Source organism: Chelonia mydas, chromosome 16 (genome assembly GCF_015237465.2).
Source record: "Chelonia mydas isolate rCheMyd1 chromosome 16, rCheMyd1.pri.v2, whole genome shotgun sequence".
NCBI lineage: Eukaryota > Metazoa > Chordata > Testudines > Cheloniidae > Chelonia > Chelonia mydas.
In genome coordinates this window covers 4,094,134-4,111,869 of record NC_057857.1, presented here as the reverse complement: position 1 = coordinate 4,111,869, position 17,736 = coordinate 4,094,134, and the positions used below count along the sequence as shown (strand labels likewise).

At 47.1% G+C, this 17,736-nt stretch overlaps 1 protein-coding gene across 24 annotated transcripts in view; it reads right to left on the bottom strand.

Moving 5' to 3' along the window:
• Nucleotides 1-17,736, bottom strand: part of ZNF618 (zinc finger protein 618) — a 320,167-nt gene that overhangs the window by 24,589 nt on the left and 277,842 nt on the right. For 6 of the 24 annotated variants that reach the window (XM_043530050.1, XM_043530054.1, XM_037879573.2 and 3 more), the window contains 3 exons: nt 15,592-15,780; nt 11,853-11,936; nt 2,982-3,026 (listed from right to left, as the gene is read on the bottom strand). In XM_043530050.1, coding sequence (XP_043385985.1) covers nt 2,982-3,026; nt 11,853-11,936; nt 15,592-15,780 — 318 coding nt within the window. The remainder of the gene's footprint in view (nt 1-2,981; nt 3,027-11,852; nt 11,937-15,591; nt 15,781-17,736) is intronic. The other 18 variants (XM_043530051.1, XM_043530055.1, XM_043530059.1 and 15 more) reach the window with 6 other exon arrangements.

The following is a 17,736-nucleotide window of genomic DNA, read 5'->3' as shown; positions in this document are numbered from 1 at the left end:
GTCAGGCTCTACTGTGGAGACACCCCAGTTTCCATGACAAGGGGTGGCAGCGGACTTGCTTTCCTAGCCATTCCAACTGGCCTCAGAGTCCTTGCACCGGAGCCTGGTTCACACACTGCGTGGGGAATAGGGCAGATTTCCCCCTGCCCCCCACAACCCAAGCGCATTTGCATTCTCACAGACACCTGGGAGAGGTTCTAAGCTTCCAATCTCTGTTCCCTGGCTGGTGCAGGAGGGGGAAGAGCCCCTCCATTCTCCCAACTACTTAATTTCCATTTACAAAGGCAGCCTGCAGCTCCTGTGAGTGAGCTGAGCAGCTTGTCTCCATCTGCCCCTGAGCTTGACCATGTAGCCGAGCTGAACTGTGGCTTAAACGTTCATCGTATGCTCCAGAGGAGTTGGCTGTGTAACTCCCTCCCTCCTGAGCTTGAGTCACACAGTTAACTCCACAGGTTTGAGATGCAGGATGCCCCTCTAGGGCCATGCTCCTCCTGAGTGGACGTGTGAAGCAGCCATTTTCTTGGTCGACACACCGGGACCCTCCAGAGCTAAAAAGCAAGAACAGCTACAGCACCAGCTAACGGACCACGGTTCTGTAGCTGGTGTCTGTGAACACTCAGAACCTCTGGGGATCAGCACAGATGGGGACTTGTCACCTACACTAACTACACTAGTGGGTTACAGACTGGGCAATTCCAGGCCATATGACCCAGTCTGTTATGGACATGGCATCGCTTCTTCCCACTCACCCTGGGGCCCCTTTCAGGTGCCCTTCCCCTTGCTGCAGTAAGTCCTCTCCCCTGAGTGGGTTTACCTGATCCCCATATCTGGGGAACACCCACTCTGGGGTCCCATGTATGGGCCATTTCCCCTTGTGTTTCCTCTGATAACTAGACCTGATACCCACATACTCATCAGCCAGTTGCCTGAGGCATGGCGGTCTGTTGGCTACTTATCCACTAACCACATCTTAAGGAAATGTGAACACAAATCATGACACTTGTCCAAACCCCAAGCTTTGCTCCATTTGCCTAGGTAAACTCCCGGCTGCGTCACCACCTCCATATAAATCAACCCCTTAATCATTTAACCCCCTTAAAATCTTTTCCTATCAGCCTCTGGAGTCAGTTCAGATTTAAATTGTTCATAATCCTCAGTTTGTCTCATCCATTTGGCTGCAGGTCTCTATGGCTTTCTCCCAGCCTGCGAAGGGATTAGAAAATACAGCCAATCTGCAGGGGGACAGATCACAAGCCTTAGCAAAGCAGTGAGATAGGCATCAACATTCTCCCCCACCCCGCCTTAAACTGGGGGGAAACAATTTAGCATCTTTGCTCCCTGTGGAATCAAAATCAGCTCTCACTGCTCTGACCTTCAGAATCCTCCCCCTGCTTTGCTTCTCCATACACCTCTAATCCCCAGCTCACCTTCATGGGTCCAGCTCTACCCTGTCTACCTGTCTACCAATCATTCCTCCTCTCTTGCTATTCCTCCACCTGTGTCATGCTCTCATCAACCCCACTCACCTTCATGCTCCCTTTGGGTCCTTCAAATACCGCCTCTCATATTGCCCCTTAGGCCTGCAACGACCTCGCTGGCCCTGTTACTCATGCAAACTTCCTCTCCTTCAAATCACTCATGTCCCCACTCCTGTGCTACTTACTCATTTAGAATAAAATAAGGATGAGCTTGAGAGATCAGTTCACCAGACCGCACCATCTCTCAGTGCACTGCCCTTCTCTCTCCAGCCTTACGGCCGGAATTCACATTGGCAACTCGCTTCAAGAGCTGCCTCAGCTGATGGCCAGGAAGCAGCCTGCATTAGTCCTAAAATGATCCTCAGTGCTCATCTTCCACACGTGTGAATGGGAGTGAGCGAGAGAGTGAAACAGAAAGAATGTCCTGTGGCTCTTAGGGAAATGTTACCACAACAAATGTCCAGCCCTAGCAAGCTGCTTGCACATTCAAATATATCTCACCTGCTTAAAGCTTTTAAAATGAAAATTAGTTTTTGCCTATAGACTCTCCAAAATTAGAGAGGCTTTGTAGGCCCCAAAGACAGGCTCGGCTAAATAGCAGCCCAATTGCTTGCTATGAAATTGGATCTGCTACTCTACATAATCCCGACCATATATGGATTATGGATCGCCATAGGACAACACAATCCTGTCAAGGGTCGACCCTCTATTTCTTTCCTTCTCTGGTTGCAGAGTTCGGGTCAAGTGGAGACAATGAGACAAACTGTGTAAAAATGCCAGGTCTTTCTTTTTACTTATCTGCAACTGAAACACAGCATTCCAGACAAGCAGAGAAACCAAGCAGGCTGCCCCTCCTTAACAACTAATGCCTTAAAATTCGAGCATGCTTAATCAAGCACAGACTGAAATCTAAGGAAAAGACTGTGTGTGTGCACATGGGGTGCAGGAATGACTGAATGTACCTTAATCATGCATGTGGATGAAATGCTGCTGAATATACGGCTTCACCATGCCTAAGAGTGAAGGTTAAAAACTGAGCAACCCAAATCCTAGTATATTAAATACTGACCCATTACCAAAGAGTCGGCCAGTGGCACAATGCCCTTTCTTACATCACTAATAGTTCGAAGTGCTGAGCCATTAAGAGACATTTTCCGGTATAAACATGTAACTCAGAAATGGGTTCATTTTTAAACTTCAAGCCTTGGTCTATTAGAACATGTGTTTTCGCCATGTTTGATAAAACCTGACACTCAAAGGTTGGAAGTGATCCAAAATGACAGCAGCCACACACAGCACTGACTGTCCCCTCGGAACCCTGGGTTCGTTTCTATCTCATGTAAACCCTTAAGAGCCACAGACAGAAGTGATGCTTTTGATATTTTGGCACACAGACCAGTAATAAAAAACAGTTATTCATGAAAAATGCTAACAGGACAGGACAATCACCAAGGCTGGGTGGAGACACCCCCTAGGTGCACCACAAACATCCATCACACTTACTTTGTAAAAGCGGGAAAGGATTTGAAATCAGGGGACTTGCAGTTTCTGCAAAAAAGAGAGAGATTTAAACATTGAGACTGGCAGAGACCTTACTGCATCCTCTTCAGTTTATTTATCCTTATTCCTACACCATACCTCCAGAGTCAGCTGTTTCAGGGCATGGCTCTCCATTTATAGGAAATTATTACATGTACAGGACTGTCTTTTGTCTCAGCAAGCTTCCCTGGACTGAGGATCTGGTTCTTTCAAAGTCTGAGGAATTCCTATTTTAAAATGTTCACTTTTTTTTTAAGATACAGCATAATGATAGCTATACAGTAATGGGGCTAGACAACAGTGGTCAGTGCCAGTAGAAGAAAACCTGGGGTCTCTTACAAGTCCTTTTCACTGGGAGTCCCTGACTGCAAACCCCAAGATTCAGTGTGCATCTTCCTCCAACTCTTTCTCCAAACTCCTATGCCTCTCGGGCTCAGGGGCTCAGGGAAGCGGGAGCAGAGTTAAGTTACACTCAGAGGAAGCACTTGGGTAGGTAACAAGTCTTGTATCCAAAACTAGTGTATGTTTGTGGGGGGCTCATGGGAATACTGGGTGGAAGTTCCCTGTACCATGGGGCATCCTGCATGCTTCCCCCTTCCCTCAAGACCCGACTGTGATAAAAAGGAGCAGACATCCTGAATTCCCAGCTAGCTTTCAGTCGACCTAAAGCAGCTTGTACTCCACATCCATGAGCAATGGACATTTCAAGCTACGCTGGCAGCCTGCTACAGCTGCAGGCTTGGCAGTGCTGCCACTGATGGGGAACCTCTGCGTGTTGAGTCTCTGTGAGGGAGAAGAATCCATTACCGTGTTAATTCAGTCATTCCAAAGCGTTTGTGAACTGGCCTTTGTCCCACATTCAGAAAACTGTAAATCGCTGCATCAGTGCATGATGCTCTCAGGGGTGCAACCCCTGAGGGGTGCAGCCTTGGGGAGCCAGAGGTAAGTAGCGGGGCCATTCTTGCCAAACCTCACTGGCCAAGCACGGCAGATTTCCCGCTAAATATTTTAACATGCTAAAGACATGCCATGCCAAAGAGGGCTTTAAACTGCAGTGGGCCAAGGTCAGCTGACAATGGCTAGATTGATGGATTGGTAGCACTCTGGGGAGGGTCTGGATGGATGCAATATACTGGGCAGCGTACGGTACAGAGTACTGCTGACTGTTTAAAGCATTTCTATTACTTGACGACGCACAAAGGCTGTCCATTGCAGTCAATGGAGAAGACTCTCCATTGGCTTCTAGGCGGGTCCTACAGAGCCTTTGAGAAGGACAGACATTACGCGCACACTGTAAGTACACACACCCAGACAGAAACTGCTACGTTTTAAAAAATCCTGTAACTGTACGACAGCAAGATTGAATTTGTAGTAACTCCACCTCCCTGAACCCCGCCCCCCCTTCCCTCCCCAGCCCCATCCCAAGTGCCCTGCTTGGCTCTCCCAGTCCTGCACTCTCCTACTGACTGGAAGCTGACTGCCCACTCACTGGCTTCAGCCACTTCCTGCATGCTGCTGCTGCCTGAATGTGACTCCCCACACTGCTGCCGGCTGCCCCAGCCCAGAGAAGTGAGAACACGGGAGGGATGAGGGAGAGCTTCTGGGGCACCCATAGGGGCCCGGGAAATGACAGTCCACCCATCTAGACCCTTGTCATGCCTCTCCTTTGGGAAACCCTGCCCTAATGGTCAGTAAGGCTTTTGTAGGTCAAAATGAAAACTTTGCACTCCACCCAGCAGCTAATCTGGCCCAGGAGGGTAGCAGAGCCAAAGGAGTTAAATCCAACATCATTCCACGTGGCCTCACCCTGCCATGCTCCCAGGGCCAAACTCAAATCCGAGCTCCATTGCTTTCCAACCATTCCTTCCCACACCCTAGCCGCATGGTATCGCCTCTGTATATACGTGCTGGATCTTGCAGAAAACACTGTCTGCAACATCACTATGAGCCACTCTTTAGACATGCCTCCCTCTTCATGGATTCACTGAGTGTAAGGTCACAAAGGACAATTAGATCCTCTAGTCTGACCCCTGTATAACACAAGCCTTTAAATTTCACCCAGTTACCCCTGTATTGAGCCAATAACTTGGGTCTGACTAAAGCGCCTTCCAGAAAGGCAACTGGTCTCGAAGACAGGAAGAGAGGGAGAAGCCACCATGCCCCTTGGGAGTGTGTTCCAATGACTAAACACCCTCACTGTTTACACACTTATCTGGTGTAGTCTTTGCAATGCTCCTGTGTCTCAGCATCACACCTCCACCATGTCATCCCCACCAGGCGCAGCCATTCCCAGCACAGCCTACGACATGGGAAGGCTGAACAGTCAGAGCATCCATCCACTCTGGGTCCCCTGTAGCCTGGGCATGCTGAGAGCAGCCCCAAAGCACCCAGCTGCTTCTGTTCCCCTGGAAAATCAGACAGCTGCTGATGCTGCCATGCTGGGGCCTCCACCTTGGCTGGACTTTGGGGTAGGGGATCTTTGGGGCCAGGACCAAGTACAGAGCCTTGGTCTCCTCTACAGAAGTGGCACAGCGTACATACATCCTGGACTGCTTCCTGCCCACCTGCGCTGCTGGGTGATGGTGTTATTATTGGTATTATGGAGGAGCCTACCGGCCCCAAACAAGATCAAGGCAGCATTCGATTGGGCACTTCCCCCAGGAGCTTGTCTAACTAGACAACACAGACAAAGGATGGGAAAAGAAACAGGCGAGCCAAAGAGGGGAAAATGACTTGTCCAAGGTCACACAACAGGTCAGCGGTGGACCTGGGAACCTAAGTCTCCTGAGTCCAGGTCCAGTGCCCTACCCACTGGGCCATGCTGCCCCCCTGTGGTGTGTGTGTCTGTGCTATCAAACACATGGTAAATGCCTGTGTGATTGTCTGACTGTCACTCTCTTCCTCCCTCTCTTCTCCTCACAGGCCCAAATGACCTGACACAGCTGACAGCTCTAGTTAGAGGAGGTTGATCACAAACAATTTTTGCGCCCCTGAGAATTCACAGAAGGAAGGTTTGAAATGAATGAATAACACACACCCGGCTCCTTCTCAGGCATGGCCTAGCCCCGCTCCCAACTGGCCTGTATATGATTAACGGTGAGTGAATCCCAACAAGCCAATTCCTTTCTCACTACACAGGCGGTTTGATTCCTTTCTGCACCTCTCATCTCAGATGATGAAAGCCAGCAAGACCCAGGTCATTTCCAGGTTCTCCGCGCAGGCTGTTTGGGCTGCAGAGGAAAGAGTTTTGCTGTTTCCACTGGACAATATTTGAAAAGTGCCATGGAACATTTCAGTCACTCTCAGGATGCAAAAGCTGGTTTCAACAAAAATCAAAATGTTGGGCTAGTTTTAAGCTGACAGCCTCAAGTCCCCCGAAAGATTTGTACACTACAAACAGAGAATAGTGTGCTGCCTTAGCCTGCAAAGCTCAATTCCTGACACACCATTTGCACTGCCCCCATGTAACACCCTGACTCTTCCTCACCTCCAAGGGCACATCACTGGGCACCACTTCTCTCCCTCCCTCCAGCAGCCTTTGCCTGGCAGCTGGGATTGTGCCTTTAAATTTTCAGTGCCACTTGGAAAAGCTGCAACTGGAGCTCTAACTAGAGAAGGTGCCAGTTACCTCTCAAGAGCTTTGTATCAGCGGCTCACGTGACATGCACAGCACACTAATGACACTGTCGCTTGTCCCAAATTTCTCACACCACACTTATGGAAAGAAGGAACGGAAGGAAGGTAAGAGACAGCACAATACACACTAACTGCTAACAAACCAGATCTTCACAGAGCTCTCCACCTAGAGCATTGTCTGACATTCGCAGTCACTAATGCAATTCTGCCCAGCTGACAGTCCCACTTGCAGGGGCGCCTTTGTCACCATGAATGAGAATATGTGTTTGGACTCATTCCTGGGAGTATAAAGGAATGAAAGAAAAAGGTGGCTGGATGGAAGAGCCAAAGAGGAGGGCAGAATGGGAAACAGCACATAAGGAAGCAATGAGTGGAGATCAGAGAAAAAGAATGAAACTGGGAGAGACGAAAGAGATAGAGAGAGAATACAAAGAAGGGGGGAGGGAGTGAAACAAGAAAGACACAGTCGCAAGGTGACACTTCATTGCTTTCACTCCATGGCCTGAATGACAGCCTGTGGTCCAGAGTTCACCACAGATGGCGTTTATGGTGCAGTAGTTGGCTTCTGAAATTCACACACTGCTGGGATTTTTTGCTCTCTTGACTGAGGAGCATCCTCTCTTTTCTTCTCCACCTAAGGCACCTACACACTGAAAGCTGGCCCTGAAAGGCTCACTGGTGTCATTCAGTTCTCATGGTCCAAGCACTGGTTTGGGCTAGCTCGCTGACACTCTCCCTGCAGCCCGCCAGACATAAGCTACTAAAATAAAACAAACACAGCAGCAATGCTTGTCATGATGAAAAGAGATAAGCAAACCACAGAAAACTCAAGTTTAAGCCCAGAGAAAAGATTTTTGTGAAGGGCTTTCTTAGTTCATTTTAGGTGTTCCTGATGTTGCAATGCAGACACAAGCTGACTCAAAAGAACCATGAGAGTGGTCTGATTTGTTTCAAGGGGCTGGAAGAGAGGTAACAATGCATCAGTATTTAAAGCACTTTCAACAGTACAGACTTTCCTAATGTTACTAAGAACAGTCTTCCCTTTTTTCATGTTTTGTGTTTCTTTTGCATTGTCTGCTGCACTGATTTCTGTTTTCCACATTAATTTTCCCTCTTGATATCAACTAATGGCCATTATATTTGAAAACTGGTGTCAACTGGGGGAGGTCCCGGGCGATTGGAAAAAGGTAAATATAGCGCCCATCTTTTAAAAAGCCTCACCTCAGTCCCTGGAAAAATCATGGAGCCGCTCCTCAAGGAATCCATTTTGAACCACTTGGAGGAGAGGAAGGTGATCAGGAACAGTCAACATGGATTCACCAGGGCAAGTCATGCCTGACCAACCTGACTGCCTTCTATGATGAAAGAACTGGCTCTGTGGATATGGGGAAAGTGGTGGACATGATATACCTTGACTTTAGCCAAGCTTTTGATATGGTCTCCCACAGTATTCTTGCCAGCAAGTTAAAAAAGTATGGATTGGATGAATGGACTATAAGGTGGACAGAAAGCTGGCTAGATTGTCAGGCACAACAGGTAGTGATCAATGGCTCGATGTCTAGTTGGCAGCCGGTATCAAGCGGAGTGCCCCAGGGGTCGGTTTTGTTCAACATTTTCATTAATGATCTGGATGATGGGATGGACTGCACCCTCAGCAAGTTTGCAGATGACACTAACCTGAGGTGAGAGGTTGATACGCTGGAGGGTGGGGATAGGGTCCAGAGTCACCTAGACAAGTTGGAGGATTGGGCTAGAAGAAATCTGATGAGGTTCAACAAGGACAAGTGCAGACTCCTACACTTAGGATGGAAGAATCCCATGCACCGCTACAGGCTGGGGACCGACTGATTAAGTGGTAGTTCTGCAGAAAAGGACCTGGGGATTACAGTGGACAAGAAGTTGGATATGAGTCAACAGTGTGCCCTTGTTGCCAAGAAGGCGAACGGCATATTGGGCCGCACTAGTAGGAGCACTGACAGCAAATCAAGGGAAGTGAATATTCCCCTCTATTCGGCACTGGTGAGGCCACACCTGGAGTATTGTGCCCAGTTTTGGGCCCCCCACTACAGAAAGGATGTGGACAAATTGGAGAGAGTCCAGCGGAAGGCAACGAAAATGATTAGGGGGCTGGGGCACATGACTTATGAGGAGAGGCTGAGGGAACTGGGCTTACTTAGTCTGCAGAAGAGAAGAGTGAAGGGGGATTTGATAGCAGCCTTCAACTACCTGAAGGGTGGTTCCAAAGAGGATGGGGCTAGTTTGTTCTCAGTGGTGGCAGATGACAGGACAAGGAGTAATGGTCTCAAGTTGCAGTGGGGGAGGTCTAGGTTGGATATTAGGTAAAACTATTTCACTAGGAGGATGGTGAAACGCTGGAATGGGTTACCTAGGGAGGTGGTGGAATCTCCACCCTTAGAGGTTTTTAAGGCCCGGCTTGACAAAGCCCTGGCTGGAATGATTTAGTTGGTGTTGGTCCTGTTTTGAGCAGGGGGTTGGACTAGATGACCTCCTGAGGTCTCTTCCAACCCTAATCTTTGATGGTTCTAAACCAAAAGAACAGGTTTGTATCCTGGGAGCTTTACAACACGACTCTCCTACAGCTGGCCACAAGGTGTTCAGCGTTCTACCTGAAAAGTGACTATAAAACAGACATGCCAAACCCATGAAAAAAACACAGAAATTGGGCTTGTTTTTGGATCAATTGGCTTGTGAGTTTCTTGTTGGCTAGTTTTTGGCTTGTAGCTTGTTTGGTTTGTAGCTAGTTGCTTCTTTTTTTCGATTGGCTCCCGACAAGCAGGGGCAAGGAAAGGGAGAGTCACGGGTGCACAATGGGCCCACCACAGTCCCAGACAGCACGCCGGGGGGATCTAGTCACATAGAGTGTTGGGGTTCTTTGGGATTGGCTTGTTTTGGCCTTGTTTTGAAATGGGATTAGCTTGATTTTTGTCTTATTGTGAAAGTTGGGGTGCTAATTTACCGTGTGAAAGTTGAGAACTGTGCTATAAAGCAGGCATGAGAGGGCTGCAAGCTGATCTAATGCTGCACATCAAATATGCTCATTTTACAAATAATTTTTTTTCTAACTGCCAGCACTGCCGCCCTCCCACCCAATCTGAGAGTCCTTTTCTTGTGTATTCACCAACATTAAAAGTTTCTGCAGCCCACATGCTCTCAGTGACAACTGTCTACAGATTAAGCCCCCTGTGCACACCTGTCAGTGAGTTTGTGCAGGTATAACTCATTGGTCTTTAATTGACCTTCGAAAACAGTTCTGTTGATGATGCACAGGAAGGAAGATAATTCAGCTCCTGATCCCATAGCTGTGCTGGCTCTGCAGGGCTCACAAGAATAACAAAGTAATACACACTGGTTGGGGGTGCCTAGAGGAGTTAGGCACCCAAATCCTATTGGCTTTCAAAGGTGCGCACCTAACTGGAGTAAACCTGTTTGAAGCCCCAGCTACATATGTTTGTGCTAAAGGCAGGAGATCTGACTCAGGGAGTGGATCTGTCAGGTAGGAAGGGGCCACATCAGAGAACTGCTGCATGTCATGCCAATGATTCCAGCACTTTATAGGAACAGAAGGACTTTACTGTCATTTCTAGCTACCTGGCTTTGCTGGTCAAGGAGATGTGAAGAGGGGCCAGGACTCTGCCACTCTCTTAGCACCCGCGGGAGCTGCTGCCCAGCTGTTGGAGGAGGACTAGAGAGCACAAGGGCCTGACACACAGAGACAAGTTCAGATTCCTTTGTTTGTCTGTCCCAGAATAAAGTGGTCATTGTGGTGAATACCTCAGTTTGTTCAGGTTTGTTCCCCGTAGTATTATACCCAGTATGTCAGTAACAACTAGCTCTCTCTTCAATTCACTACAGCCCTCTGCACAGGAGTGTGTGGGATTTCCCACATCATTCCATTCCCTTTTCATACACTGGTCCAGAGAGCTGTACCAGCTGCTTCAGGGAAGTTAAACCCCTGTGATGGATAATTTTGCAACATGCCCAAAGAGGAAGTTTCTCCTTACTCCTGGCAGGTAGTAGTTGGCTTATCCCCGAAGCAGGAGAGTTTCTATCCTTTAGCTGTTCAATTCTAGTTAGTGTAACTGCGAAGGATGTTTCTATTATTCTGAAACAGCATGACAGATTCTCAGATCTGGCACAACATGTAGGGCTCTTCTGTTTGGCTATCACGCTGTCAGGTTATTGAACCTTACATAGAGATGCTGAGATATTTATGATGAGTCTCTCCAGGTATGTACCTTTAGCTCCAATCTCAGAAAATAAGAGGGGTGGAGTACCACTCTGAGGGAAACAGGGTAGGACATAAAGAAGTTCCTGCAGGAAAAGCTCTACAAATGGTCAAACTAGGGGCGATTGTCTAGGCTGAGGGTTATGCTTTGTTGCTGCTGTTTTAAGTTACTAACAGAAGGAAGTCCCAGGAAGAGGACACAATTGAGTCCTCCCAAGTATGTATATAATTTGGTCAGAGGAAGGTGGGATAGCGACATGCTCCCCCATTCGTCAGTTGATGTGATATATCTGATCCAGTGGGACTACTTATAATGATCTCTGAGATAGCCTCAAGGTACAACAAAGTTAACACATTCAGTATCACTGTGATGTGTAATGTGCAAAGTGCCATTATATTTATAATCCTCTGAAACCTCCAAATAGAGCTGCTCTGTGAAAAACGGCTTGGCTTCACCGAGACTTGACTTGTATACCCACAAAAAACTAGGCCTACTTTACCTCAGGCTCCCCATAGCAACATTATTCAGATCCCCTGCGTCTGGATCTTTGTCTCCAATTTTAAAGGCATTTGAGTCGTAGACCCACTTATCACAATTCAAACAGGCTGCAGGATGGCACAAACCTTGGGGTGATACTGAGGAAAACACTGAGTTTTCATGGTTTGTGTGTATAAAAACATCTTCTGTATTTTCCACAGTATGCATCCAATGAAGTGAGCTGTAGCTCACGAAAGCTTATGCTCAAATAAATTGGTTAGTCTCTAAGGTGCCACAAGTACTCCTTTTCTTTTTGCGAATACAGACTAACACGGCTGTGACTCTGAAACTGAGTAATTGAATACTTTACAGACTGAGCCTGGTAAATAGATAATTACTTTGATCACAAGTTAATTCAACTTCTGCCCTGCCCTGGAGATCGTAAATACCAGCAGGAGGGAGTGAGCACACTTACCACTAGAGTTTTGGGAGCTGCTGTTTGTTTCTTCAAAGTTGTTTTGCACTTTGCCTTCCACTCTCCTACTGAATGCGCTTTCTGCTGGGTGGAGAACAAAGGGTGATGGTGAGTGATCAGTACTGGACCCAGGATTGTTCAGAAGGGGGGCAGATGTCATGCTCCTGTGCCATGTAATCTCAGACCTTGAACAGAGCAGAAAGGTCTAATCCCCCATCTCTGAGGCAAAGGGCCAGATTCACTGAAGGGGTAACACACAGATATTTTTCACATTGCCTTCTGGCAGAGGAGGCCTGGATGGAACTCCTGTGGAGCCTGTGAACACCATTCCTGACTGGCAAAAAAGGGACTGTAGTAGAGTGATGTGAGGCATTCGCTTTTATCTTTCCCCTCCCAAGGGAATAAGCAGCTCTCACAGCCTATGGTACAGGTGGCCAGGCCTGGGGATGAATGGAGGCCCTCACCATGGCAGTATAGAGAATCCACCATTAAGCCACTATGACTGCTCTCTTTTTGCATTGTAATGAATAACTGGCATTCCCTTCTTAAGATTCTCCCCAAACAATCTGCACAGCAATCTCCCCAGTGGAGGACTAAAGGATTATTTGGAAGCCCACCAGTAATGATTTATGAGACCACCTTAGGGGGTAACTAGAAACAATGGAAGGTGTTCCTTCCCTCTGTACCCATAAAGTGAGCACATTCATTCCACAGTGATACCACCCCTCATGGACCCAGGCTCTGATTCTCTGCAATGCCCTGCCAGCTGGCAGTGGCATTCCTAGCCATTCATCTACTCTGGACATGTAAGCAAAAGTTCAAGTGGCAATCCCCAAAGGAATTCAACACATATAATAGGAGAGAACTAGCTCTAAAAGCATGTGACAATATCCTGCAGCAACAGCCATGAACCCTGCACTACTTGCAGTGTCCTGGAGCCTTAATGTACAGCAGAACCTTGCTAATTCACACATCCCATAACCTGCAGTCTCCGAGCACAGATTTAACAGTGAGGTCTCATCTCATGCATACATCTTTGCTTTTATAATAGTGTAGCAGTAAATACACTGCCCTAGATATTAAGGATCAATCATAAGTGTTTAAAACTAAACTACACTTGCCAAATCAATGAGCACAGTCACTGCCTGAATGCATTATTCTTGCTTTTTATTTGCGTTTGTTTATGTCCTAACGCAGAGAATTTGCAGCTCTCAACGGGTCTGTTTTCAGTGTGAACTAATGAGGCTCTGCTGTATTTTCTTCAGGGGGTGGAATGGATTTTGTGGGAAAAGAATTTGTGGGGTGAAGTGAGGAAAGAGACCTGAAATTCAGGGGTGACAGGGTCAGAAATTCCCTTTAATACTGATACTAGATCCTTGGCAAGTTGAGGCATCAGAATTAACCCCTGAGATTTTCATAAACAGACTCTAGCTAGCAGAAGCCCATCACTTTCTTTTGCTGAACTGCGGCTGTGGCAAAGGACCTTCTCTTTGATTCCAGCCACACCTGGATTGCATGTGGCTGCTGGTCCATGAATATGGGCCAGTCAGTTCCCACTGGGGCCACGCGGCTATTGACTGGCTATGCTCTTACAATGTTGAATTGGTGTTAAGCCCCTGATGCTCTCAATCCGCTCTGCTCCCAAATTTTTAAAATAAAGGAGAGCAGGACAATGTTGTTTTCCGACTAATTCAGTAGTTAAGTAATTATTACTAGGACTAGTTGTTAAACTCCAATAATCAATAGATAAGTTGTAGGAATGCCAGCGCATTGTCAGGTGGCACAGTGGGACGAAGAGACTGTATAATACAGTGGGGTAACCTTTACCTGTAGAGACCCAAGTTCAAATCCTGGCTTATGTCACAAGTGAAAATGAGCTGGAGGCCTCTGGAGATGTATGAAAAAAATATAGTTCCAGTGGTTTGGGATTTTTTTCTCTCTCTTTCTCTCAATCTTTTTTTTGTTTTGCCAGACTGAGAAGAGAAACAAGCTGGTCCAATATTTCTCCTTGGACTCTTTGGGTTTTTCCCACTTTAGCAAAGGGCAGTTTTCCCCACATGTGAGATCTGCTTCTTCATAGTGAAACCTTTGTATCCAAAGCAAAAAGTCAACCAAATCTTAAACCCGGAGACAACATCAGGAAACTACACAGGTCACATGGGTCGGTGTTTGTGGAAAACCCCACCCTTCTGGAGGCTCTGCAAGGATCATAGAGGGTTTCCACCAACCTCTGGGTCCCACCCTGACCCATTTGGGAAGGTCTTTGACTAACTGGGGCATTAGAAAGGCGTTGCTTCAGGAGATGGTCTGCCTGGACTGAGTTTTCGGCCAATGTACTTGTGCTAGGAGTCCCAGCAGCCACTAAAATTCTCTTAGGACAAGATGCTGGCTGGAAATACACCATACACCATTCCACTGAAGCAACCAAATGGACAAGGTAAACCCTGGGTTTTAAATTATTTTCTCCAGGCTCAATTTGCAAGGCTCAGGCTTCATGTAATGTCTCCCCACAAAAAGGGAGAGAAAGGCTTGTCCTGTTTACCCAATTCATTGACACATTTTTTGAATAGAAAAGGAAAAAATCCCTTTCCAAAAAATATCTCCCAGTTTTTGCCTGATGAGTCTGGCCTCTGACCATTAAGGCCCCTAATTAGGCTCCTTTTGCTTTTGTAACTGGACAAAGTTGTCACAAGTTTAGATAAAGAACAAAAAGTCTCCTCCACTCGGACTCCTAAACTAGATGAAATGGACGGACCTCAGTTAGTAACAAAATCAGTGAAACTAATAGGGACTGCAGTAACAGTAAGGAATGTCAGGACCCATAAGCAACTGTTGTTGTCAGAAGACAGGTCACTCCTTCCAATTTTGAGTTAGGAGCAGACGTGTGTGTCACCTAACAAAAATAACCTAAGCATTGTTCTTGTTTAAAATGCTGGAAAGCAGAGGTCTCTCTCAACACAGCACATCCTAGGCATCTGCCCATGCCAGACATTTCAGGGATGATTAAACAGACATCTGCCTGACCCAGATATAAGAGGCTGCTTAACTAGCCATACTCCACTACTACGATGCAGAAGGCCAGTTATCCAGACACCTTCCAATTCCAGAGATTTAAGAGACTGCTTCACTACCACATGGAAATGTGAACCCTACATCTCAGACCTTTTTTTAAAATTCTAATCACGATGTTTCTTCTTTCCCATCTTATTTAGAACAGTGGGGCAGGAAAGAAGGAGACATATATTCAAACTTGATTCTTCTTACGTGTCTGCAATGTAACTGCACTGCTAATCTTGCTGCTGGAGCCCATCTCATCACTCCTTGGTTCCCTTGGTGAATGAAGTACGGTTAGAACGTGTGTATGGCTTCCCACTCAACTAAGTGGCAAGCCCGGAAAGCAAAATCTTGAGGCTAAAAAAACCTGATGACCCACTAAGCAAATGTGACACCAGGATTTGAACCAGGGTCTTTTCAGTGCTTTGTTGTTAATTTGATGCTTTTTAATAAGGTTTAATTTAAATGATAAATCTGTCACAATTGAGGATGGGAGGAGCTGGGCGATTGCTGATTTTAATAATCATTTGTATAGTGCCATCATCTTAGCTCCTTCCTGTGATTGCTTCTCTGGGACAGCCTTGATGGCAATGGATTTTGAGTCCAGTGAAGGGCAAAAAGCAACCCAGGGCAGGAGTGGGCACTAAGCAGTTAAGAAAGTCGATGGTGTAAAGGCAATTGGTACCTGTCGTGGCCTTGCTTCCTGGGGATCCAGAATTTGGAGCGCGGAACATCTGGGATTGGGATGCCGGTGGGATACCGGACGGGGAGCGGTGCAGGAGGGTGGAACATCGGATTATGGAAGCCGGTGTTTTTTTGCCGGATTGGCTCGCCTGTGTCTTCACTGCCACGAAGAGTGGAGATCGAGAGAACTCTGGATATGAAGACTCAGAACTAGTGCCAGGATAGTCAGTCAGCTCCCAGAATCTGTGCCATCTGGGAGGATAGCTTTCCAATAGTCATGCTCATGATTCCCTTATAAGGGGACCTGCAGCAATTGTGGATCCACTGAATCCCATACAACATAAATGGATTTCCCCACTCACCCAAAGGGACAGATTCTTCAAGCTTATTGGTTTTACTGTATACCTTTAGCTGCTGCTCGACCAATCCAAAACGGCCAGGAATCCCACTACTTCTCCTCCCGCACTGCCAGACACACCCAGGACATCCAGAGGTTCTATTTGTTTGAACAGGGACACGCTGTGAACAGGGATGGGGTGTAGCTGCACATTTATGCTTAACCTCTGAGTTAAACAGTTTCTGAGTAAAGCTGGCTTCTAATTTGCTTCTTTGATCACAAAATCTGGAGGAATTTACATTCTTGCTCCCTGAGCCTTAAATGTCTCCAAGATTTTGGAGATCTGTGTCTGTCTCATTTTTCCCTCCAATCGGCTGACTTTTTTTTTTTTTTTAAAAGGTATGGGAGTGGGGAGGGAGGTGAGCCATGAGTCAGATTTTCCATTCTATGAGTCAGGAGGGGTCCTTTGGATGCGGTCTCATGTCAAAGGAGCTCATGAGATGTAGCTGAGTTCTGTGCATTACTGGGGCTACCTTCTCAGAGTGTTACCTGACGTACAGGGAACCACTCTGGTGTCTGCAGTGAGTGGGGAGAATCACCAGTAATTCTTAATGCCAAAAGCCTTGGGAAAGTCCTTTGGCACAGGAGTCCCTGTCCAGACCCAAAAGTTTTTTTAAAATATTGAAGGATGGGGCAACCCAGTATTCGCCCCAATTTCTCAGCAACTCTTTTCAGTTGAGGTTTGGACGTGGCTCCTGGAGCCAAACACCACTGTGCCAAGCATCAGCCAGAGAGGGTCATTAAATAAGAAGGTTCTCTTCCTGCCCCTCAACCAGAGCTCGTTATTACTTTCCATTTGCCAAGAGTATGTGCATTGCCTCAAGACTGTAGGGCTGATGCCAACAACTATGTAACAGGATTACTGCTTAGGGAGCACAGCCTCCCGGCTGGGGTGTCTCTACAGGCTCCCTGCTTTCCTCACCTCAGGGCTCTTTAAGAACTTCCAAAGGCTTTCTCTGGTTAGCAATACCCCTGCCTTTGACTCTTTTAATACCAGAGCCAGTTTACAACATCCTAGAGTCCCAAACCAAAGTCCATTCCAACAACACAAAAGAAAAGTCCATACTGAGCTTGGGCATTTTCTTCCACTCCCAAGACTCTTCTTCTCTCCCCTTCTGATTTCTCAGCCTCTCCTTTACTGGGGCTCTGATGTCCAGTCCCAAATGCAGTCAGGGTTTCCTGTCCCCTGCTCACTGGGCTTTACCATCCAAACTCTGTGGTGACATGGCCCTGCAGGACTCCCAGAGCACAGCTGAAACTCCCTAAGCTTCCCCCTCTTACTGCAGCCACTTTCTGTTCTTTAGAGGGAACTGCCTGATTCCCTTCAGCGGAGCGTATCCCATAATCAGGGCCAGCCTAGCACTAGGCTCTGCAGACTAGACAAATCACCCTATTACAAGCTGCTTTCTACATCTCAACAGCTTAAAGCCGAAACAATTTTCCAAGGTAAGGGACTCCTCATCTGCGAGCTAACATTAGAAAAGCAGAGTGAGGAGAAACTCCCCCCAAACCAGTGACTCCATCCAGACCTGGGATAGAGGCTCATTTGCACAGACCTGAATTGGTGGATGCTACAGACCCCATACGGAGCTGCCCTCTCCCTTCACTAATTTACTCTTTGCCAGCATCTGAAAGTTATAAACAAGGACGCACCTCACACAAAGCACCCTGTTCACGAATACCTCAAACCCATGGTCTTGGTTTGCACAAATCCAGGGGGGCATTTCTCTTAAAGGTGAACTGGCTTCT